The following is a 25,608-nucleotide window of genomic DNA, read 5'->3' on the forward strand; positions in this document are numbered from 1 at the left end:
ATAGTCATAAAGTAACAGTAAATAATTTTAATATAAACCATTTTATTGCACTATTCTGCGCTAAAATTTTCCCCAAACGATACTTCCTTAATTAGCTCAGCTAGAGCATTAGCGAAATAAAAATGCTGTCATTATTTGGGTTGGCCTCTCCCGGCTTCCACGGTTCCACGCCTCCGACATTCAGTTTGGGTGTGACGTTACAACCGGCGCCATGGCTTTGCAGAAGAGGACTATTAAAATAATAGTTATTACTGTGATTACATTACTTATTATTGGTAAGTATTTTATATTTTTGTTGTTTAAATCGGTTTATTAAAAACTTTAAAAGTCTTTGCAAAATATTTTTGCGTACCATATGGCAGTTTAACAGGTTTAAGACGCAGATGCCCGGTGGGCGCCTTTTTTTAAATATTATGCGTAGTAATATAGTTTTCGATTCTCATTATATACATACAATATGTTTATGATACGAGTAATATCGGATTGTCAAAAAGTTTCGAAATTGTGTAGGTACCTATTTTGTAATTTCAATATTCCTTAATTTCTGGGTCTTAGCCAAGCATATTCAAATAGTGAGAACAAAATCAAATATTTATGTTTTGAAGTAGGTAAGTAGATAGATTAAAGTTAAGAAAGTGTTATATTTTTAATGACTTCAAAATAATTTACTTTTGCTTGTCGTGAATAAGCGTCTGTGTAAATACTTACCAAAAAGTACCTATTCAATTCGTAAAAATAAAGGTCACAGAAATGTTTAGCTTATATTATCTACGCAATAATTAATTTGTGAATTTTAGGTGTTTTCTCTAAAATATATATATATATATGCTTCCGTCTAAGCGTAGTATGAGTCCGTCTAGGCTAACTTTGCACCGATTTGAATAGAACAAAGTGAGACAGTGTCATTACAAAGCCGTTATATTTTCATTGAAATTTGAAATTAATAATGACATGACCACCCTTTGTCATTGCTAATGTCATGCAGAGTTAGCACGGCCCGATTCTATAATAATTACGTATATTTAATTAAAAATGTTGTCTTGTAGTAGGTCGGTAAATACCACAAAACAAGTCATAGGTATTTAGTTCACGTAAAGTGTATATAATTCTATGGAACTTGCTAACTATGTAAACAAAAGTCACTAGTAATTAAATTGACTTTCAGAGACAATTTCAATGTGGCAGTTTGTTTACATATACCTAGGTAAGATAGCAAGTTCCATAGAATGACACTTTAGAGAGAACATTTCGGTTTAATGATAATATAATATTTTCATAATGATGATGAACTTTTACTTAACTATTTATTTATTTATCTCTCATTTCGAATATATTAGAAGGGTTTCCGTTACTTAATTCACTAAATATTTGGATTATAATTTATATTCTATGGGTGAACAACACGCACCACAGTTTTATACTAAAAGGGCTTGTTTGAATAGTCTGTCTATAGAAAAGTACAGTCAGCGATAAAACATTGTAAGAAAATTTGTTTTTTAAGAAATATGAATTTGCTATTTTTTTTAATAAATACTTACCACAATCAATTTTATAATAGGTACCCTTGACAATTATTGTTACACCTCACATCAGTGTACCTTGCTTGAACCTAATAAAGCAAAAATTACTTTAAGAAAAAATACAAAAAAAAAATAGCCACAACCGAATACAGAATCCGCCTTCTGGGTAAAGAAGCCGGTTAAAAAGGGTGTTCATTATAAGTATGTTGCCAAGAGAAAGAAAGGACCTCTTCTTGCATGTAATAAAAAAAAATGTTTAAATTTGAACTTTAACTAGCTCTTAATAGAGTTGAATATAATAGCGCATATAAGGCTTCGTATGCGGTAAAGGGGCCCACTGATTAACAGTCCGCCGGACGGTATCGGCCTGTCAGTTGTTCGGAACTGTCAACTTTTTGTTCTAACTGACAGGCCGATACCGTCCGGCGGACTGTTAATCAGTGGGCCCCTTAACAGGTTTAATGAATAATAATAATGAAGTTTTACTCTGTTTGTGTATCCTAATAATGACAGTTTTATTGCCTAAATTTATCTGACCTAAGATGTCACCTTAGTACTAAACGGGATGACTGGCTTGTAAATTGGGCAATTGGACTGTCATCTGAGTATATCTTGGTATAAAGGCTTAAGAAAAAGCTAACACTGACTTGGTAGGCCACAGAGTGTGGGATTGCCACTATAAACTTCACATTCCTACAAAATTATGATTTAAAATGGCCCTCTACACTTAAATGCAGCGAGTGTGATGGACACCTTTGCGTCGGGGGCAGCCCGGGGCGGATTTTAGTAGGTAGTTATTTTGTACTAATTTTGTTTGTATTTATATGTATTTAAGTTACGACAATTGTAGTATTCATTTGGTATATCGATCGTCCTAGAGTACTTGCGTTTAGTAGCAAATGTATAAATAAATAAACTCATACTAAACACTAATCAATATGTAAGGCAAGTGTACACGCTCGTAGGGGCCTTATAAGACAAAAATAAATCGTTGATTATCTCCGAAATTGAATTAATTAGAATAGGTACCGGTTTCTTTGAGAAAGTTACTTAATTTAACTCAGGAATTCACCTATAAATTAACGGACTTAAAAAAAACACCGTGTATAGGCGCAATTTCACCATATTAAACCATAAACATATAATAAAAAGTAACCTATAATATAAATTAACCTAAAATGAAACCTACACCAACATATAATAAAGTACCTACAAAACTAAAACGAATACCTAAAAATAAATAAAAAATAATATGGGTGACCTAGCCCAACATATATTATATTCAGCTAGATCACCCAGGTCCGATCCCTGTGGAAGAGTTCCCATAAGGCTGGCTGCGTTCCCCCTTTGGATGGCTATGCCGATCTGTTGGGCGAGGAACGAGCCAGCCTTACCCATAGACTAGGAACCCTCTAGACGGAGTTTAGAGCAATTATTTCATGAAACCGATGCTGCCAAAAATACTGGGGTGCGGGGGACGAGCTGAGCGAATCCCGTGCCGTGATTGGTCCATTCAAAGACACGGACCAATCACGGCACGGGATTCTGACACTTGACTCGAAGATGGAGTAAAACTACCGTATATATGTTTTTTTTTTTGAGAGCTGCCGAATTATTTTGTGAGTGCTTGGACACCACGGTCCCAGAGTTCCGATTGAAAATATGTATAACCTTAAAAATCTTCCTCTGAGTTACGGAAACGTATGGTATTTTCGTAACTCAACGGAAAATTATTTTACAGTACATATGGGGCTACTTTTCCGCACTAGTGCGTAAAATAGCACTTTTCATGCGATGTCGAAACTTTAAAGTGCCATATGTACTGTAAAACGTTGTTCGATACACGTGCGAATAGGTAATTCGCAACTCGTGTCGATTTAAAACACTCCCTTCGGTCGTGTTTTAATTTATCGCCACTCGTTTCGAATTTCCTCTTTTTCACACTTGTATCGAAAATAACTATTATTTTTTTAGAGACAAGTTTTGGTTTTGTATTTATTCCGCCCAGAATGAGTTCCTCAATTCAAACCAGCCAAATTTTTGTAATTTTATTAACGACAAATAAAAATCAAACTAAAAATCGGTCCAAATTGCGTTCGTTAAAATCGAGTCCCGAATCGAAAGATGACGACTGGTCTGGCCTAGTGGGTAGTGACCTGCCTATTAAGCCGCGGTCCTGGATTCGAATCCCGGTAAGGGCATTTATTCATTTATTTGTGTGATGGTCACATTGGTCACCCATGGGGATGGGATTCCTGAGTCTTCTATGTATTTATATATTATATATATCGTTGTCCGAGTACCCACAACACAAGCCTTCTTGAGCTTACTGTGGGACTTAGCCAATCTGTGTAAGAATGTCCTATAATATTTATTTATTTATTTAAAATCGAGACTCGAGAGTGAGTTTCTAGTGTCCATAGGAGACCTGTCTAGCAATAGAATGACATAATCAAATTCGCGTGCTCAGACACCAATATAGTCTCAAGGTTGCGCAAAAAATGGGCTTGGCGGAGGAAGAGTTAGGTATAATATATTGCGAATTGGGAACAGGCGGGAGCGGCGTCGCGTGTGAAATGCGAAAACTAAAAAGTTTAAGTTGGAAAAACATGAAATACAGTTTTTGTATCATTGGTAAAAACAGCAGGCAGCAAATTTACACAGCAAACAGCAAATTGACAGGGGAACGGAACCCTAAAAATTTAAAACGTGTTTTGCCATAAACGTAGTTGATTAATTTTTAAACTGAATTTAAACAATTTCAGCACAAGTAAAAAATCAGTATAAGTTAAAAAAAATGCAACTTTTTTAGTGTTTTTTTTTCTAGTAGGTAGTCACACTATATTTGTATTATGAACTAAAATAGATGTCATATATAGCTGGTCAAGCAGATCTTGTCAGTAGAAAAAGGCGGCAAATTTGAAAAATGTGGGCGCGAAGGGATATCGTCCCATAGAAAATATGAATTTCGCGACAAGATTTGCTTGACCATCTATAGGTACTAAAGAAAAAACCCGGACAAGTGCGAGTCAGACTCGCCCACTGAGGGTTCCGTACTTTTTAGTATTTGTTTTTATAGCGGCAACAGAAATTATACATCATCTGTGAAAATTTCAACTGTCTAGCTAGCACGGTTCATGAGATACAGCCTGGTGACAGACAGACGGACAGACAGACAGACAGAAGAGTCTTAGTAATAGGGTCCCGTTTTGACCCTTTGGGTACGGAACCCTAAAAAGTGACAAACCCCAGTGCCCCCATCCGTCCCCATCCTCCGCCGCTAGATATCCAAATAGATACCTAACCTACCACACTAAATTATTAGTCTGTTAGGTTAGGTTATTTTTATTAGTAAACTCCCACCCAATTTTCGAGTCCCGAGACCGAGTTGATCTGTTGATAGAGCATGACGTCACACCGGCCAGACGGCCTTGACTTCACACAATAGAACATATTACGCGAATTAAACTCAGGGTCCGCTGGTAACCTGGTGACTTCGCCAATTTGGCGTCATTTAAAATGCCAGTCAGATGGGAGATTGATGCGATAAAACTTTAGTCTGGCTGGTTGACCAATTTGTTATAACCTCTCACGTCGAGGTCCGAGGAGTGAGACGTGGGGTCTGAATCAGGGATGTTGCGAATATCCGCATCCGCATCCGCAACCGCGGAACTTCCGCATTATTTTCAACATCCGCATCCGCATCCGCATAAAATCGATGCGGATTTAATGCGGATGCGGATGTGGAACAGTTCGGTACAGGAACGTCTTAGCATCGGCGTAAGTGCTACACTGCTAGGTAATTTAGTCATTAGCCAAAAAAACCTATAGAAATTAGCAGTCAAGCGTGAGTGGGACTTAATGTACGGAACCCTTGGAACGCGAGTCCGACTCGCACTTGGCCGGTTTTTTGGAATAAAAATGACTAAAATGTAATATTTGACGTTTTTTATGTACCTATCTTGACATCCGCATCCGCATCCACATCCGCGGATGTGAGCCTTTAAAAATCCGCATCCGCATCCGCATCCGCGGATGTCAAAAAATCGGCATCCGCAACATCCCTGGTCTGAATAATAAATAATAATGTGTATTGTGTATATGATCAGAATCCTGACCGTTTTTAGGGTTCCGTAGCCAAATGGCAAAAAACGGAACCCTTATAGATTCGTCATGTCTGTCTGTCTGTCCGTCCGTATGTCACAGCCACTTTTTTCCGAAACTATAAGACCTATACTGTTGAAACTTGGTAAGTAGATGTATTCTGTGAACCGCATTAAGATTTTCACACAAATATAGAAAAAAAAAATTTTCTTTGGGGGTTCCCCATACTTAGAACTGAAACTCAAAAATTTTTTTTTCATCAAACCCATAAGTGTGGGGTATCGGATAGGTCTTCAAAAATGATATTGAGGTTTCTAATATAATTTTTTTCTAAACTGAATAGTTTGCGCGAGAGACACTTCCAAAGTGGTAAAATGTATGTCCCCCCCCTGTAACTTCTAAAATAAGATAATGATTGAACGAGATATAGTAAGTAGTTTTTTTTTAATACGTCATAAATCCCCTAAATACGGAACCCTTCATGGGCGAGTCCGATTCGCACTTGGCCGCTTTTTTAAAGTCTTTTTAATTTTTTTTCGAGAACGATTCCTTCTGCTCTATCTATACTGAGCACGGCCGAGGTGTGAACCCACGATTTTTGATATCAAACGTTAAATAAATTATTTGTGTTTCATTACAGCAGCTTTCCTGGGGATACTGCTGGGTCTCCTGTTGCGATCTGATAAAGTTGGTGAGTTAACTACATATTACTTATCGACCTAATATATATATATTGATTTTTAAGTTAAGGAACAACATTATTACGGTAGATGTCGCTATGCGCCTCCCTAAGGCATGTAAACAAAAGGAAGTAGGTAATGGAAAAAATCGCACGCTTCTGGTAAGCTTCGGTAGCTCGTTGGTTAAGAGCGGTGTTCCGAACGATATAAACTTCCTTCAATTTAAAAATTTGTAGTAAGGTAAACGTACTGGTGCTCGACGCGGTACCAGTACATGTCATCTAGGGTGTCATCTATTGGGCATTAGCATGTCGAGCACTATACGTTTACCATATCGCTTGCAGATGTAATACTTGATAAAAATATTAGTCTAATATACATAAAAAAATGTGTAATTGTAACCATTTCCTGTTTTCTCGACACTTTTGTAAGTACGCTTGAAATTGACTTTTTGACCTTCAAAGTGAGTACAAGTCCACGCGTACCTAAATATTGTAGGTATATGTATGTAATAGACTCATATAAAATACGCGTAGATACTTTGCGTATTTTAACGACCTTGTAGTCTAGACGGTATTGATCTTGCCTTTATGGGGTTGGCAAATGTCAAAGGTTTGCATAGATGGCGCCATAATAGCTGCATGGCCCCTTTTTCTATAGTCTGTATTTTTAGGTACTTATTTATAGTTTTTCAAAGGACTGTCTCATTTCCAACATAGACAGAGAGAATCACACTATCTTTGTCTTACACTAGTACTAGTACCCAAAAGAAAAGGATCAGCATAGTTTTCCTGGTTCTTACTGACTGACAAATTGGTTTGACCAACTATAAAAGAATGTAAACGAACCACAATTAGGTATTTTACTGGGCAAGAAAGTTCTTCGAGCAAATTAATTTAACTCGATTTGCCAAAACTTACAGAAGTTCAGCCGTATCGTGCTATCTTGTTTATAGCAATATTTCGGCATGATTTGATTAATCAATAGTAATTTAGTTTCGTAATATTTGCTATTACATCGCTCCTAGTAAAATTAAACCTAAAACGAGATCGAATATTAAGCCAATTGAGGGTAGAAAACATTACACGAATAAAATGAAATAGGTTAAAACCAGAACGATGAAGGAACAGACCCAGGCAGATTTCTATTTGGTTGGTTAACTGATAAATGTTTCAAGACTTTCAAGTACTTACCTGAAAATGTAAAAACACATTGTTTACATGTATTTGCCTAAAGATACAGACTATAGTTTTGTTCTATGAGATTTGGCTTAAAGGGCTGGCATCCAGGCCATAAAATTTAAAAAAATATAAGAATTTGACACAACTCTCGGGATTGAAAGGGCAAGCTATGCTGGCGCCATCTGTAATATACTTCGACCGGCTAATATACATAGATATCCCTCGTGAAAAGGGGTACAAGTCACAACTCAGATGAAAAAGGATTTGTAAGTACCCTTTTTCACGGAGCTGCGCGATACTCGTAGGTACCCTTTTCACTAAAGCCGCTGGTCTTGGGTTCAAATCCCGGTAGGTAAGGGTATTTATTTGCGTGCTTATTACAATTACGGAAGTCTCAAATAATCAAAACATAGATTGCACTCCTCAAACGGTAAAACGTTTGTTCATAAACTTTAAAAAAATATAAAGTCTAGATTTTCTCCTTTTCATACAAATTAAATATTATGTTTAATCTACGCAATACATTACGTTTTAAAATAAACTTTAAAATGAAGGTATTAAAAATTAAAACACAAGTTACCTACCCATTTATACTTATTATAAGTCGAACATCAAACATCAACATTTATTCAGCAAATAGGCCACAAGTGCACTTTTACACGTCAACATCGAATTTACATACAGCAAAAAAAAAACACATCAACAATTATAAAATACAACTAAGCCGCAAATATCAAATCAAACGAAACTAAACTAAAATACAAAAGTCGCTGAACAAATGTAGGTCAGTTTGAGGAGTAGATAGGTACCTAGTACCTACAGCCTACAGTTTAATTTATTGCTCCTGTTACAAGCCACACTCGGTATAGTATATGTTTCTGTGTTATGTCTAGTAGGACCAACATATATACACAAGCTATATTGTGTTTACCGAAGCCGAGACAAGGTCGATTTATGTACGATTGTCCTAATAATATTTGAAGGGTACACGGAAAGGACATCTTGTTACTCTGACAACATTTTAAGTTATAGCGGTTTAAAAGGAACGATGTACATAATTAACCATATTAATTTTCGTTGGGTGGTTTTTAAAGTGAGAAAAAAGGAGTTATATTTATGATTACAGAGGCAACAGAAGCTGTAACTAATAGTTCATTGAGAGCTCTACATTTTGAGATTAAAATCTAATTTTTCAAAAAAAATGATTTCGATATAGATACTAAATATAAGATACTTACCATAGAAATAAATTCATTTTTGTACATGAAAAAAAAAAAAGATAAGACATGTTCTTTCCGTATACCGTAAAATGCGGTGAGTAGGCGCAAAACTGAATTCAAACCTCGATAACATTTTATTTTTACATGTGCAAACTGAATGGTGCATATAATAAATGTTCCGGACGTTTGTATTTTAGTTTTTATTTTATTTTGGGTAAGTAGTTCCATTTCATAACTTTGACGATAAACAGGAAATCCCACCTCACCCCGTAGTCTCTCGTATTTGGGGTGAGTTGGGTTTTCATACAAAGGTGATCGATTTTGGTTTTTTTTTATTATGAGTATTACTATAGCTCCATTTTAAATTGGAATAGGTACATTATTTTTGTAGCAGTAGACTTAAAATCCCATCTCACCCCCTTTCATCTCTTCTCTCCCCATTCATACCCCAACTCTCCCCGCGAACCCTACTCACCCCATTTTACGGTACCCTTCATTTAATAAGATATTTATTTTGAGTAGGTAAAAGTGAGAGCGTAAGTTTTGTTTATGATATATTTTACAAAGTTGTTTGTTTGTTACGGAAGAGGAAAAACCAGGTATGTGTTTGTCAGTTTGATTAACTTGAATTATTTGCACGACGTTTGTCAAATACTAATATTAAATGGTTTTTTTAAGGTTTTATTAGTCATTGTAAAAAAAATATGTACCTATAAGGGGCAAAGTTGTTTAACAGCTCGTGCTAATATTGATACCCGAGCAAGCGAAAGATTCCAAAATTGAACCTTGTGGAATGTGGAATCTTGAGCGTTGCGAGGGTTTCAAGGCACGAGGGTTAAACAAATTTTGCCACCGTGCTGTGAAACACAAAAATCTTCACCACACCAACGCAAGGAAAATACTAACTGTAAAACATCAAACAAATCAAATCCAAATGAACGGTATTAAATATTTATCATTCAAAAATCTATTCTACCAACCATCAACCAACATATGGAAACAACTCAAAATTTGCTTCAAATTACTTTGCCACTCTTGTGGATAAAATGCAACTTTCTCATCAGGTTTTGAACAGTCAAGAGAGCCTTTACGAGCTGGTGTGGTGAAAAAGTAATTTTCCTCACTCTCTTTACAGTAACTTAGCTGTTTAACACGCCTAACTTATTGTTTTGACCCAATTTCTTTTAAATAGAATATCGTATTGCGAAATATACAAAACAATAGGTACAATACAATACCATTCCTCTTTATTGCACAACCTCAAAATAAATGTACCTACATGGAAACACAAATAATACATGAAGACAGGGGTAAACAACAGCCGGCCTTATCGCTAAAGAGCAATCTCTTCCAGACAACCTTTAGGTAGTGGAGAAATGAAACTGATATATTTACTTACTAATTAGGAGGTGCAAACTGCAAACAAACAAATAAATAATAAATATATAGAAATATATTTTTGAGGAAAAGAAGTGGTCACGTGACTTATGAATAGTATTAAAACGGACGAATAGTGTAAAAAACTAACTATTTTGGCTCAGTGAGTGATCCAAATATTATCTTGTTCCGAAACGAGAGTGTAAGTTGTAAGTGGGTAAAAATTTGTGTAGGTAGGTACATTTCTTGTAGACATCTTACAATAAATGGATTATAAAGTTTAATTTTCTCACATTCAACATAGTTATTAAAAGCTAATGAAATTAATTATTAAAATTGACCCCAATCATTAACTGGGTGAATTGCCATAAAAATGTTCATGGTTAATAACTGTAATTACTTAATTAGTCTTCCACCTTAACTGGTTCCATCATATTACAATTAATATTTATTAAAGTCACATGCATGGAAGTGCGTTGTCGTAAGATATAAACTTAATTACTTATATTAAAAAATAAAATACATATTTGCGATTCACGAAAGGTGGCACGAATGGAATGAACGAAACGAATTATGTCTGTCATTGTGTGACTGACACATGCATGTATTGGTAGGTATATGTATGTACAGTACACATACATATGGATATATAAATACCTACATTTAATAACATTATAATTTATGCTGTTCTTCAGATTTACTTTTTCACTTTTCATTGATTTTTGGCTACCTTGGATTTGCTGTGACCACTTATTTTGTTCATATGTTTTGTTGGATATTTGAGTTAGATTTAGTTTTAGTTCTAGTTTTAGTTTTTATCAGGCCTCACTGATAATCGGCGTCTCGTTGTGCGTCCTAAGGCTCACTTCGGGACTTAGCTGAGTGAGGACCTTTTAGCGCAATGTTCTGTTCGTCTTAATGAAGATTAGTCATTATATTTTGTTAATTTTTGTGCTAATAAATATTACTTACTTACTTACAGTCAGAGTCACCATTTTATTGGAATGAATAAGTGAACTGAAATATCTGTGTGTAACAGAACACACAGATATTTCCATTCACTCATTCATTCCATTCATGCCAGCTTTTGTGAATCGACCTGGGGGCCGATTTTTGAATTTCGATCGCTCGACTTCGTCACTAGGGAATCGAGTGGTATTGACCACTCGTTTTCAATTCTATTAGTAGAATTTATATGCCTAGTAGTGGAGATATTACTGAACGAAATATACGAAATCGAGCGATCGAAATTCAAAAATCGGCCCCCAGTATGTAATATGAGATTTGTAATTTTGATCCATACTTTTTATATTAAATTATAGCACGTTGTTTCTGAATTATTAACTGAATTATCACGCTATTTATTAACCCTAGATTTCTAGGCTTCATATTACGCTCAGTCATGCTTCAGTTACCTACTTAAATAGTTTCAATAGCTAGAAAACTGAAAATTGGGTTTTTAGAAATCTTTATAAGTTAAAAGTGAAGATTAAGAAGACTAGTCTAGCTTTACTATGAAACGTAAAGTACGCACCTAGGTGTTGTGATAACTGAATCGTATAATGTTCAAACGTCACTTTTGCGTTAGGTCACTTTAAGCGGACGTCACTTTTTTTAGCGTAGGTAGTAAAATTTAACCGCACCTATACCTACCCAAAAACACCTACCAAAACACACACACACTACCTGCACAAAAACAATTAGCTGTGGAACTACATCGATTAATGTAAGAATAAGATCCCTTAATATTATTTATTTTATTTATTACATGTTGTGTAATCTAACAGAGTTGGAGGTATGGCCGCGGGGATCCGACGGTTCCAAGGAGCCAAAGATCTTTTATAAAGTCAGCGACAACAGCACCTATCTGCCGTGGGTACGCCGGATCAATGACACCCTTAGTGGTAAGTACCAAAATGGACGCGCACTGTGCGGACATAAAAAAAAGATTTTTTGTAAAATTATGTAACATTATTTATACTTAGTCACTAGGTATTTTAGCTTCATAATCTGTGTGGCGATTTGCACTTAATAATATATTTAGCCCATTCCGTCTTTATTTTGAAATATGTATTCACTTTATACCGTCAGCAGCAATAGTTGCTAAGCGGGCGAGGTGTTCAAACTAATCATTGTTTTTTGGGTCTACCATCCGCGCAAATATTCAGTGAACTTACTATAACCCCAACTAAGATATACAGTACCTACCCTAGAACCCATTTTACAAAACTAGAAGTTACAATACAAGGACTCTGACCACGATAACTTTTACACAAACTTGGCAGTAAGAATGCATATCCTTTTAAGCTGACGTAGCACTTGGCATTGGCAAGAAAACTTAGGGTGGTGCGACTCTATAATAGACCTGTGTAAAACGTCCCATAATGGGGAGAGGTTTCTGGTTAAAATTACCGCTTAAGACCGTTTTATAAAATGCTGGGGCCCGTCTCTGAAAAGAAAAAGTTACAATAAGCTTTTGAGCAACGTAATTTTATAAAACCTTTATTTTTCAGAATACAATAAGATACGTTCAGAAAGCAATGCCCGCGGTAAACTCGTCAAGTGTAACTACAACGCGGAAGCAAGCAAAGACCAGGTGTGCGACGTAGACTACAACCTGTTCTTCCCCTGCACTGCCGCTAACAAATACAACTACCACACCGGCAAGCCATGTGTGTTCTTGAAACTTAATAAGGTAAGCAAAGAATTTACTCAAGCACCACAAATGCTTATCATTTGCATACATATATACATATAATCACGCCTATTTTCCGGAGGGGTAGGTAGAGACCACGGATTTCCACTTGCTACGATCCTTACATACCTCTTTCGCTTCCGTTACTTTCATAACATTCCTCATACACGCTCGCCGGATGGTCTTGACCTGGCCTTTCTTCAGGACTTCCCCGTTCTGATCGAAGAAAGTCCGCCGAGGTCTGCCCCTTCCAACTCCCTCTTCTACTTCTCCCTTATACACTCTCTTTGTCAGCCTTCTTTCACTCATTCTTTCCACGTGTCCAAACCATCTCAACATACCTTTCTCAATTTTTGTCACTACATCTTCGTTCAGTCCACACTTTTCCCTTATCACACTGTTCTTAATTCTATCTTGTAATCTCAGACCACACACACTTCTCAACGCTCTCATTTCCACTGCATTCATTTGCAAGAATAATAATTTGTAATGGAAATATTCCATCCCCATACAAATATATCACAATTTTGGAAACATCAGTAGTAACGAGTGACACTCGCGCAACAAAGACAAAGGAATCTGAAAGAAATACCAATTGTCTGAGATAATCAGTTGATTAACGTGTATATTTTGTTTAATTTCAGGTCCCAAACTGGAAGCCAAACCCCTACAACAACACGGAGAGCCTGCCCGCGTCCATGCCGTCTGACTTGAAGCAGGCTATCAAACCAAAGGTGGGTTTAATAATAAATAATAATGTTCTACATGACATAAAAGCTCTCCAAGTGGCCTCTACGTGTTGGATCTGTGTCCCCACGCAAGCCTATCAAACAACCGGGATTATAGGCCCGTGAAATCGAAGGAGATACAAATAATAATAAAATAGTTTTTTATTTCCACATGGTAGTTACATTTAAAAATTTAACTTAATCTAATGTGGGTCCCTTTTGGGTAAAAGCCTCCTCACACTTTCTCCATTTTGTATCTATTTTGGGCTGTCTTTAACCAATCTGTGCCTGCTACTGAGATGATGTCTTCCGTCCATTTTCTTGTTGGTGGGTTTCTTACGTCTAAAACATAAGGACAATGTGGACAAAACCGGCTTATACCTAATATCTATTGCCGGGAAGACCGTCATATTTTAACTAAATAATTATTTTTGTGCAAATGGGAGAACCTCAGATGCTCAGAGCATTTTAAGCAGCTTTGATAAGCAGTCTTGAAGATCTAGATAAGTTTGCAACGATTTTGAGAGCACACGCAGTGCAAGTGTTAATTAAAACAAGCAACAACGGTTGCACTCCGGGAGTGCCGATAGAAGTGAAAACTCACCTCACTATGTTACCGACGCCCGGTAACACGATACGTACGTTTAACGTCAAATTATTTGAACATAGGTAAAGAGTCTTGAAAAGGAGTCCGCAACATAAATGTCAAATAACATTGAGTTTTTCTTTATTAATTTAAATGACATTTAAATTATGAGTGGCTACCTTACGGGGCTTATGGTCACGTGATCGCCTTACGCCCTTTACGGTCACGTGATCGCCTTACGCTGCTCGAGTTTATCATTTTTTCCCCACCTCAAAAAGTGCCCAGCGCCGCTAAAGAAGATTTCACTTCAAAAACTTCTATGAGATTATGACGTAGGTATAAGTAACAATTGCACTGCGTGTGCTATCAACATCGTTGCAGACTTATCTTATACAAATACAAAAAGCGGCCAAGTGCGAGTCGGACTCGCCTATGAAGGGTTCTGTATTTAGGCGATTTATGACGTATTAAAAAAAACTACTTACTAGATCTCGTTCAAACCAATTTTCGGTGGAAGTTTACATGGTAATGTACATCATATATTTTTTTTTGTTTTATCATTCTCTTATTTTAGAAGTTACAGGGGGGGGGGGGGGACACACATTTTACCACTTTGGAAGTGTCTCTCGCGCAAACTATTCAGTTTAGAAAAAAATGATATTAGAAACCTCAATATCATTTTTGAAGACCTATCCATAGATACCCCACACGTATGGGTTTGATGAAAAAAAAATTTTTGAGTTTCAGTTCGAAGTATGGGGAACCCCAAAAATTTATTGTTTTTTTTTCTATTTTTGTGTGAAAATCTTAATGCGGTTCACAGAATACATCTACTTACCAAGTTTTAACAGTATAGTTCTTATAGTTTCGGAGAAAAGTGGCTGTGACATACGGACGGACAGACAAACGGACAGACGGACAGACAGACAGACATGACGAATCTATAAGGGTTCCGTTTTTTGCCATTTGGCTACGGAACCCTAAAAATACAAATGCATTTATTTCATTACTTTTTCATTAGGTACTTTCTAATTATTGGTGTACTCTAAGCAGTTTTGAAGATATCAAAGACTTGACATTTTACAATTTATTTTTCAGTCCGGCCAAAACGAGATGAACCAAGTGTGGGTGTCGTGCGAGGGCGTCTCCGATGCTGACAAGAACAGCATAGGGTCCATGCAGTACATCCCGAGCCCTTACCACGGCTTCCCGACCTACTACTTCCCTTACACCAAGCAGGAGCTGTACCTCAGCCCTTTGGTCGTCGTGTTGTTTGAGAACCCTAATTGTAAGTCTACCATCATCTTCCTTGCAGTGCATGTCTACCATCATCTTCCTTGCATTGCATATATGTCTACCATCATCTTCCTCGCATTGCATGTCTACCATCATCTTCCTCGCATTGCATGTCTACCATCATCTTCCTTGCATTGCATATATGTCTACCATCATCTTCCTAGCATTGCATGTCTACCATCATCTTCCTCGCATTGCATGTCTACCATCATCTTCCTCACATTTAGGGATTGCAAATATTCGAAATTTTCAGGTATTCGAATATTCGACTTTTTCTGACGACATATTCGAATATTCGAATAATTATTCGAATATTATAAAAAATAAGAAAAGGAACGAGAAATCGGTTTATTCAAAAGATTTTTTCACATATTGCTAAAACTAATGATATTTTGCAGAAATCCACTTAATTTACTAGATTTTATCATCCTACTATGAGATGCCCACATTTTATAAAAACAAGTAAAACGCCAAAATTAGACGTATTCAATATTTCTAGATAAAACTTTTATTATAAATGCGTCGTTGCGTGAAATAATATAACTTTAACCATCCAAACACCTAGGTGTGTAAGATTTTTTTTTATTAAGTACTTATTTTCCGATTTAAATTAACTTGTAGTCACTCAGAGGCCTGTAAAAAGGCCTTTAATTCCATTGTATTTTGAATATTTATTGACTTTATTTGTTTTGGTAAGTTTTTATTCCTAATGGTCGGCTAATTATATAGTATTGGAATATTTAAGGGAAAAAGTTAGTTGACTACTGGGTGGATTATTCGTCAGTAAAGGTGCATGGTTAGATTACCTAGTTGGGCAGGTTTGGTATGATCAAATTTGAGAATTGCATAAGTGGCAAGGTTTAGACTTTAAAAATTCGCTTAAAGTACGCTTGTACTGAATAAATAGAATGACCCTTTAACTTAAAACTTACGCACCGTAAAAATAACATACTTTTTGATTTCGTTTTCTTTCAAATTGAGTTAGGTTTCACTGTATTCACGAAGTCTATCGAGAGGAATAGTAGAAGTATTTGGGTACCTACCGTTCCTCATTCACTGTATTTACAGTTTCTGTGTGTTTTCCGGGTATTTACCCGGAAAACACACAGAAACTGTAACTACAGCGGATAAAATAGATTTTTATACTAATAAAAATATTCGAATATTCGAAACCTCAGCGGCCGAATATTCGAATATCAAAACAGGTCGAATATTCGACAAATTCGAATATTCGAATATTCGAATTGCAAGCCCTACTCACATTGCATGTCTACCATCATCTTCCTCACATTGCATGTCTACCATCATCTTCCTCGCATTGCATGTCTACCATCATATTTCTCGCATTGCATGTCTACCATCATCTTCCTCACATTGCACGTCTACCATCATCTTTCTAGCATTGCATGTCTACCATCATCTTCCTCGCATTGCATTTTGCCTCGGCTCATGGGAGCCTGGGGTCCGGTTGGCAACCAATCCCAAGAATAGGCGTAGGCACCAGTTTTTACGAAAGCGACTGCCGTCTGATCTTTCAACCCAGAGGGTAAACTAGGCCATGGGACTAGTCCGGTTTCCTCACGATAGTTTTCCTTCGCCGAAAAGCGACTGGTAAATGTCAAATGATGTTTCTACGAAACATCATTTGACATTTACCAGTAATTCATAAGTTCAGAAAAACTCATTGGTACGAGCCGAGGTTAAACCCGCGACCTCCGGATTGAAAGTCGCTCGCTCTTACCGCTAGGCCACCAACGCTGTTTTGTGACGTAAATAAATGTATTCTATTGTATTCTAAGTATAATTGACCATTACAGTGGACACGGCCATCAACGTGGTGTGCAAGGCGTGGGCCAAGAACATTGTAGAGGGCGCTGAGCAGGTCTCGGTCCGCTTCCAGCTGAAGGTGGACAGCTAGACCACACAGCGAAAACTAAAAATGTACGGGTACAGTCGCCATCAGATATATCCGAGCGGCCAAGGTGTTCACAATATCTGAACAAGCACTCTATCACTACTTACTTTACTCTTTGAGCTAGACGCGGAACACCAAAGAAGGGAGTCGCCGTATTTATCTTACGTATTAAGCACGGCCTCGTTTGCAATTCATATGTGGCTTTCTTGGCCACATGGAGCATAACATTGACTTATATCTCAGGACTGGCCTTATGTGCACTAAAAATGGTAATAGTTCAGCGGTGTCACTCACGAATTCGAGCCTATCGTGCAGTCTAACGTAACTAAATAGTTGTGACCAATCGCGTGGCCGCGCGTGTGATGCGAACTCTTCAACCAATCGCGTTGTAGCGGTGTCACACCGCTGTAGTGGCCCCATTCATGCCCCATTCTTATTTCCCGTAAGGCCAGTCCTGAGATATAATATACGTCAATGAAGCAAAACGACCCTTTTCTATCTAATGATAAGCCACACATGTACACGTATGGTAGGTTCAAGGCTCGGTTGTGCTGTTTAGAGCAGAAACAATCGTTGTCTAAAAAAATGCAAAAAGATGCCGTGCCTCGATTTGCTATATAATCACTCCCACCTGTAAAATATACGGTATTTTTATGGCATTCAGACACGACAGAAAGAAGAAACATTCTTTACGATGGGATTTTTGAAGAAATTTTGTAAGTTTAAAATTAACCGAATCTTAATGTTTTGATTGTACATTTATAACTTAGTTTTATGTCTGATTTACGTTAATAATACAAAAACGGATCAGATTTTGGATTTTATTTGTACCTATCGAGAAAATTTTCACCAATCGTTTTTCGACTTCTGACAAAGTACTACTAAACTAATAATAGTAAAAAAAACGTTTGCTCGAAAATATATTTTGAAGCATTTGAAAACGCAATATTTTGCAATGCATCTATTTCCTATTTATATTTATCGTAGACTATGTGTTAATGTTAGTGTGTTAATATTTAGGAAATGTAAACCTGTTTTGGATTGTATAGAAAAACCAGTTAATAACCGGTTATTAACCGAAATTTCATACAAATAAAATCCAGTTTTATAATTGTATGGAAAAACCAGTTATAACCAACCATTAACCGAAATTTCATACAATTAAAAACTGGTTTACATTATTATATGTCATTGTCAACGGCCTCCTAACCTAGTAAGCTACCCATTCAGCAATCCTATAAATCTGGAGGCCCTGGGTTCAAATCCCGGTAAGGGCATTTATTTGTGGATTTATCACGAATATTTGTTCCTGAGTTATGGATGTTTTCTATGTATTTAAGTATTTGTATCTGTCTACAGTATTTGTAAATCTAGCAGCCACAGTACATATCTTATTGTGGGACTAGGTTTATGTGTGTCAAAATGCTCCATAGTAAGTATTTATTTATTAACACACACAGTAACCATAATTGACGGACCGGTTAACGTAACTCAACGTAGTAGTACGATTTATCGACCACATACACGCGCTAATAGAATTTCAACTTTAGCATTCCGTTTTTAAAGGTTCAAATTAGATTGCACTTTCGGGATCAGAGCTGGATTAATTGAAATATATTTGGATTCTTTGGGAAAACTTCGTAGATTAGTGATTATTGCGACCTGGAAAAGGGTTAACGATCTTACGATTTAGTTCGAACACTCTTAATTACTGGAATATTAGTATTAGCATATTTTAAGATATTTATGGTTATTGAATGTTTGCGTTCCCGAGTGTGGTGACTCCCTTAAATAACCACCTTAAAATGCGTCGTGTTTTTAATATTATTAAAAAATAATCTAATTGTTGTCTTAGCTTTATATGTCCGAATCTCTGTTCTCAATCGTTGACTGATAAAGAAAGTCATAGCATTAAGCCCGCATTTTGTACTGTGTTTTATGCATTTCTTTGTTTTGTTTAATAAAGTTTAAATAATTATAGTATTAGTTTGTATTATTGAACCCAAATATCGAACACAAAAACTAACGATAAGATCAAACGAACTTTACCTAAAGTGAAGTCAAACAATACTTACCTTACCCTTACTTATTTACTTACTCTTTGAGTCAAACTGAATTGTCTAACGTCAAATATTGTTGAGATTTCCTTATATTAATATAGTTCGTCAAAAGCAGGTCAAAAGACTGTCTCATTTCAAACATAGACAGAGACAGAGAGAATCATATAAGTACTATCTTTGTCTTACACCAGCACCCAAAAGAAAAGGATGAGTACGAGTACCTCTATAGTTTTTGAAGTGAAAACTTCTTTAGCGGCGCTGTGCACTTTTTGTGTCGGGGAAATAATGTTAAACTCGCGAGAGCGTAAGACGTAAGACGCTTCGTAACACGGACACGTGACCTGATCGAAAAACTGTTACAATGTCATTGAGTTTTCACTTCTGCCGGCACTCCCGGAGTGCAACCCGTTGTTTTTTTTTGTTCTTTTTTACTGACTAAATTGGTTTGACCAAGTATAGTTAATTTACGCTAAACACAAGAGGTCAAATCTGTTGCTCTTAAGGTCCTCTATGCCTTCCGTTTTCCTTTAGAAGAGGCCTTCGTCCGAATGGATACCCCGTAGGTATACCTATTTTTAAGCGGTTATGAACACATCAGCTGCCTAATTAAAATATTGGTCCATACCTACATTAAATTTAACGAGGTGAAAGATGCGCCTATTTCTGGCTTGTTGAGAATTTAATAATTGACTTAGATAAAAGTTGTAAGATTTAATAACTGGAAGAGATACAGCGGAGGGGAAATAGGACAGTACTTAACTATAGCAAACTAAGTAGAGCGGTATGGTTGATCTTATTCTGTAAAATAAGTTTTTGGCAACAAAATCATTTCCACAGGCAACTAATACTCATCAAGACAATTCTAAAAACCTCAAACACATTTAGGTTGCGTTGTTTTATCACTGAGTTCTATTGGCCACCTCCTGTCTTACATATGTAGGTAGGTACGCAAAAATATCAGCTTCATTGGAAGTCGGGAAGTGGGTCAAACTTGCAAGATTTGACCCGTACAAACATACATAGGTAAATTGCAAGTTAAATAAAAGCTTGTTTAAAATGTGTTCTTTTTCTACTAGTAAAATTATTTAACAATAATCAAGTATATGTTATACAATTTCCATTCTGATAGGTACTTAGGTAACTCCCAATTCCATAAATAACGATACTTTTGCCTAAATTGTTAGGCAAGATTTACTTTTACTATACATATAGTCATGTTTAAAAAAAACACATGTATTTTAATCGAATTTAAACTGTTGTGAGACATGCTAACATTGAATCATTTTTCGGTTTAGACTCACTTGTTTTAAGTCACTCGCGCGACATGTTTCGGAGAGCCTAGGTATCCTTTCTCAAGCACTAACAGTGCGAGCAGCGTTCACGACGGCCGTGTATCGCGTACTGCGGCACGCCGCGTCGCACGCTGCGCGCGCGCCGAGAAAACCGGTTGGGGGAGGTCTTCCGCTGTCATTGTAGGCGGGCATAGTGGTGTCTTTGGGCTTTGGTCACCTAACACTTGTAGCGATACACAGCACGAACTCACTATGTCCACTACACTGTCACAACACTCACTGGTATTCTGCTGAGGAATCACAGGCTTCCATGCTGGCGGCACAGCCCAGCCGCTATCCCGATTGAAATTACCACTATGCCCGCCTACAATGACAGCGGAAGACCTCCCCCAACCGGTTTTCTCGGCGCGCGCGCAGCGTGCGACGCGGCGTGCCGCAGTACGCGATACACGGCCGTCGTGAACGCTGCTCGCACTGTTAGTGCTTGAGAAAGGAGACCTAGGCTCTCCGAAACATGTCGCGCGAGTGACTTAAAACAAGTGAGTCTAAACCGTAAAATTATTCACATGTATTTTACTTTCCTCGTATTCGAAATGAAAAGTAGAGTGTTTAACTCGGGCGAAAGGCATCATTTCAGCCTCGGACTATTGGCGCTCTCACTGCGTTCGGACACCAAACTACCTCGGACGGCAGAAATGAGTGCCTTTCATCCTTTGGTTAACAATCTACTATATAGTTACAGATAGTTCGTTTCTCTTCTACACGACAGTATGGTGGCGTTAGTGTCCTTTCTCAAAACAGTGTTGACATACTTTAGGCTTGCGAAAATATTGGCAAACGGGTGATTCTACGAATACAATAGAAAAGATTTAAAAGATTTTCTGCACAACTATAAGGAACAAATAATAAATTATTGTATACCACTGGTAGACTTTTTTTTCTTTAGTGTATGATATCTATTTCAGTTTTAAATAGTTTTTCTGCAGTTATGGAATGAAATATGTATACTTACTTACCTATGACGAATTAATGGGGAACTAACGCTAAATTATGGTTATTATACTGAATTTATACACGTTATTAGCAAAGACAGTACCTACTTTAAGTGCCATGAATTCACATGGTAACTAGACTATATTTGCAAGAGGAAACTCCAACCAAAACCTTAAAAGATTAAAGTTCGCTCGATAAAAAAATACGAATACATGTCAAATTTTCATTTATTTTCAGCTGTATAGCGTTACCTTGCATAGGATAACAGTATGATTTTAGTATAAAATAGCAATTGATATAGCCGAGGGATCCGACAAACCATGACAAACAAAATTTTAAATAGGATTATATTTTTGAAGTATTTGAGATAAACTGTAAAAACCCGCACGGTGGCCAAATCTTTCGTCGCAAGTTCGACGCGGCATAGCTTTAAATTCCCGGCCTTATACACTATTTTAAATTAAGAACGTGCCCGTAAAGGCTTACATTTACGTCTTCTACATTATAAACTCCGGAACGTTATTATATTATAATTACTTACAACACAACATTATAGTTCGCAGAATCACCCCCTCCCATTAGATGTCGCGTCGCCCCTCGGCGCCATACTGTCGGGGGCTGCGACCCCACGCTGCCCTAGTTGCCGCCCTATCCAGCGGGGCGTCTGGCTCTGATTGCGTCTTTCGAATTTTTTTACTATCCCGGTGCCCTAGAGAAATACTGTTTTTACGGTGATCAATGTGAATAAATATGCCATTTACGAATATTGTACAGTCGCCAGATAAATCAGAGCGGCCAAGGTGTTCACAATATCTGCAGAACACGCACTCTAACGCCTTGACAATAGAGGCGGGTTCAGATATTTGTGAGCACCTTGGCCGCTCCGATATATCTGATGGCGACTGTACAGGGTCCGTCTAGGCATAACTTTGGACTTTGGATAAAGTGAAGATTTGTTAAACGTCATATTTTCAGAGTTTTACATGAATGATGACATTGCTATTGTAATGATCAGATCAGCTCCAATTAGCATATTATATCGGAATTAAACAAGAAATAAATATCATAGGGATATTCTCACACAAATAAGCAAGGATGATAACATAATATTATTTAATACCTTAAAAGTCAACCTTAAAACCTAAAGGGACTAAAACTAAAATACAACTACATACTACACACAAACTGACTAAGTCCGAAGATAAGCTCAAGGCGGCTTGTGTTGTGGGTACTCACTGTACTCAGACAACGATATATAATATAATACATAGAAAACATCCATGACTCTGGAACAAATATCTGTGCTCATCACACAAATAAATGCCCTTACCGGGATTCGAACCCAGGTCGGCTTCATCTAAGGCAGGGTCACTAATACCCACACTAGGCCAGACCGGTCGAAGTACTTCCAACTGAATAAACCACCGGGAAGGGGTTCAAATTTAAGTTACAGGATTTGAAACACACATAATAATAGCTAAGCAAATAAAATAAATACTTATATATTGTCATGAGTGCCATGCAGTAAACCTTCAACTAGCAGTAATGTCATGATCTCATTATTTCATTAACAAACAAAGCACTTCATGTAGATATAGGTACTTACATATATTTTATATAGGTACAGTCAGCAGCAGAAGTTGCTAAGCGGGCGAGGTGTTCAAAATGATCTCGACTCGACTTTATTGTTAAGGGACTAAGAGCGCGCCAAGGTAATTTTGAACACCTCGCCCGCTTAGCAACTTGTGCTGCTGACTGTATTACTTACAATAAACCCCCTACAGACATCCAATCCGCTTTGCAACCTACAACACATTATATATCTTCATATATCACCGCCAACTTATGTTTGCAGTTGTAAAAACTAGAACCAACCCTTGTTTCATACAATTTTCTTTGTCATCTATGGATGGTAGCGCGCGGCAAACGTAGGTTTGTCAACTAACGCCATAATGTCATCAACCCCTATTTGCATAGTGCTGTCTTTGTCTTATTTATGAGTTCTGTTAGACGTTCGACGAGACAAAGTATTTGTGTTGGATTTTGGCGGCAATAATTGCACTCGGTACCTAAAGCTAGAAATCTTGGGTCCTAATTCACCATTAATTTATTAATTAATTTGGGGGATTAGAAGTTAGGGTTCTAACTTCTAATCCCAGTAAGGGCATTTATTTGTGTGCTAATCGTATCATAAATACCTATTTTATCCTTAAGTTATGGATGTTTTTTTATATATTTTAGTATACATATTTACATGTATACTAAAATATATAATATATGTATACTAATATAGGTACATATCGTCATCTACATAGTACCCGCAACAAAAGCCTTAATGAGCTTATCGTAATTAATTTATGTGAGATTGTCCCATAATATTTATTAAATTATTTTAATATTTAATTTTAATTTACCTGTTTTACTTATAAAAATTAAAAAGAAATTAGTAAATTTACTATTCCTGTTAAGGACTTACGAGTTACTTAGTATAATTTAATTGGTTGCATGATTCGTTATATGATTTGACAGCTGATGTAGATGGCGCTGTACGGGTTCATATTTATGGTAAGTCTGGCAAAAATTGACAGAAAACTCTAAGATAAAATCGTGCTTCGAATGGGTAAATAAAACGTCTATAAACATAATAATATGACGCTTATAATAACACTTAGCTTAGACATCGGTAACTAGGTACTCTACATGCCTACATTCATGGAGCTTTTATACCTATGAGCTCCATGAATGTAGGTAACATCGTAACCCCATTTTACACCCCTAAGGTAGAGCACTATAATAAAACGATGACATCACCATGGCGTAACGGACTAATGGCTGTTTTATATAGGGTAAGTACTAAGTAGTCTAACTGGGTTAGTACGAACTAGAATAACTATAGAAAAATTACCCTAGGGGAATAATTGTACCGCGACCGACTGAGCTAGTCAGCTAGCAAGTAGGTATAGGTACTTAACTAGCGACCCGCCCCGGCTTCGCACGCTTCGGTTACACAAAACCTTAACAAATTATATACACCTAAACCTTCCTCAAGAATCACTCTATTGATAGGTGAAAACCGCATGAAAATACGTTCAATAGTTTTCAAGTTTATCGCGAACATACATACACACAAACAGACGGATGCGGTGGGGGACATTGTTTTTCTTTGTAAGGTGTAGTGATAGTTATAAATGTAGATCATTATTTTCTTGATTTATTTTCCATCATAGGGTAGGTAATTTATAAAATGAATATAAAAGTAAAATATAAAAACACTTACAAAACAATCAAAATACACAAATACACATAACCTAACCTAGGGTGCCGCTAGCAGCGGGGCAGGGCCTAAGCTGCCCCGGGTCAGGGCCGCAGACGCAGAGTGAGGAACCGACGTACCTACTATACGCGCCGTCCAGAATTACCGCCTTCTGCATCTGACCCTTGATCCAACCACCCAGAGAGAATATCATTTATCTTTAAGCGTGTTTATTTTGCGTGAAAAACCGAGGTACTACTATCCTAACCATCCCAGCTCCTCCATGAAGTCCAGAAATGCTTTAAGATTGAGATCTTTTTAAAGGGTATTCTGAAACCGAAGGTGCTCCGTTCGTCCTCTACACTTTTATCTGTTTACAGTTTCCGCTATATAAAAACAAGGTTTAGACAAAGAGCTAAAAGGTCATCGACACAGTTTCGGAGATTTGCCAAAGTTAAGCGGGTCATAACAATATTACAAAGTAATAAATCCTTTATTCACTTGACGCTTACGGCGCAAACGGGTTAATTTATATTAAAACATCGTTAATAATGACGTAAGTGCACGCTGTCCTAAGGTCCCATTTTCCATGGTACAGTCGACGTCAAAGATATGTTTACATTTTCCGTCTTATTACAAAGAGGTAAGGTGCAAAAGTAAGTACATCATATCGTGGACTGTACTATCAGTAGGTAACACTTAACTGAA

At 37.0% G+C, this 25,608-nt stretch overlaps 1 protein-coding gene across 1 annotated transcript; it reads left to right on the top strand.

Moving 5' to 3' along the window:
* The first annotated feature begins 47 nt into the window (after positions 1-47).
* Positions 48-17,305, top strand: LOC134648287 (sodium/potassium-transporting ATPase subunit beta-2-like). Its single transcript, XM_063502778.1, has 7 exons — positions 48-275; positions 6,265-6,315; positions 11,870-11,986; positions 12,596-12,777; positions 13,422-13,511; positions 15,190-15,379; positions 17,205-17,305. Exons 1-7 carry the CDS (start codon positions 212-214, stop codon positions 17,303-17,305), a joined length of 795 nt encoding a protein of 264 aa, XP_063358848.1. The 5' UTR covers positions 48-211.
* The last annotated feature ends 8,303 nt before the right edge of the window (positions 17,306-25,608 follow it).

This window comes from Cydia amplana, chromosome 5 (genome assembly GCF_948474715.1).
Source record: "Cydia amplana chromosome 5, ilCydAmpl1.1, whole genome shotgun sequence".
Lineage (NCBI taxonomy): Eukaryota > Metazoa > Arthropoda > Insecta > Lepidoptera > Tortricidae > Cydia > Cydia amplana.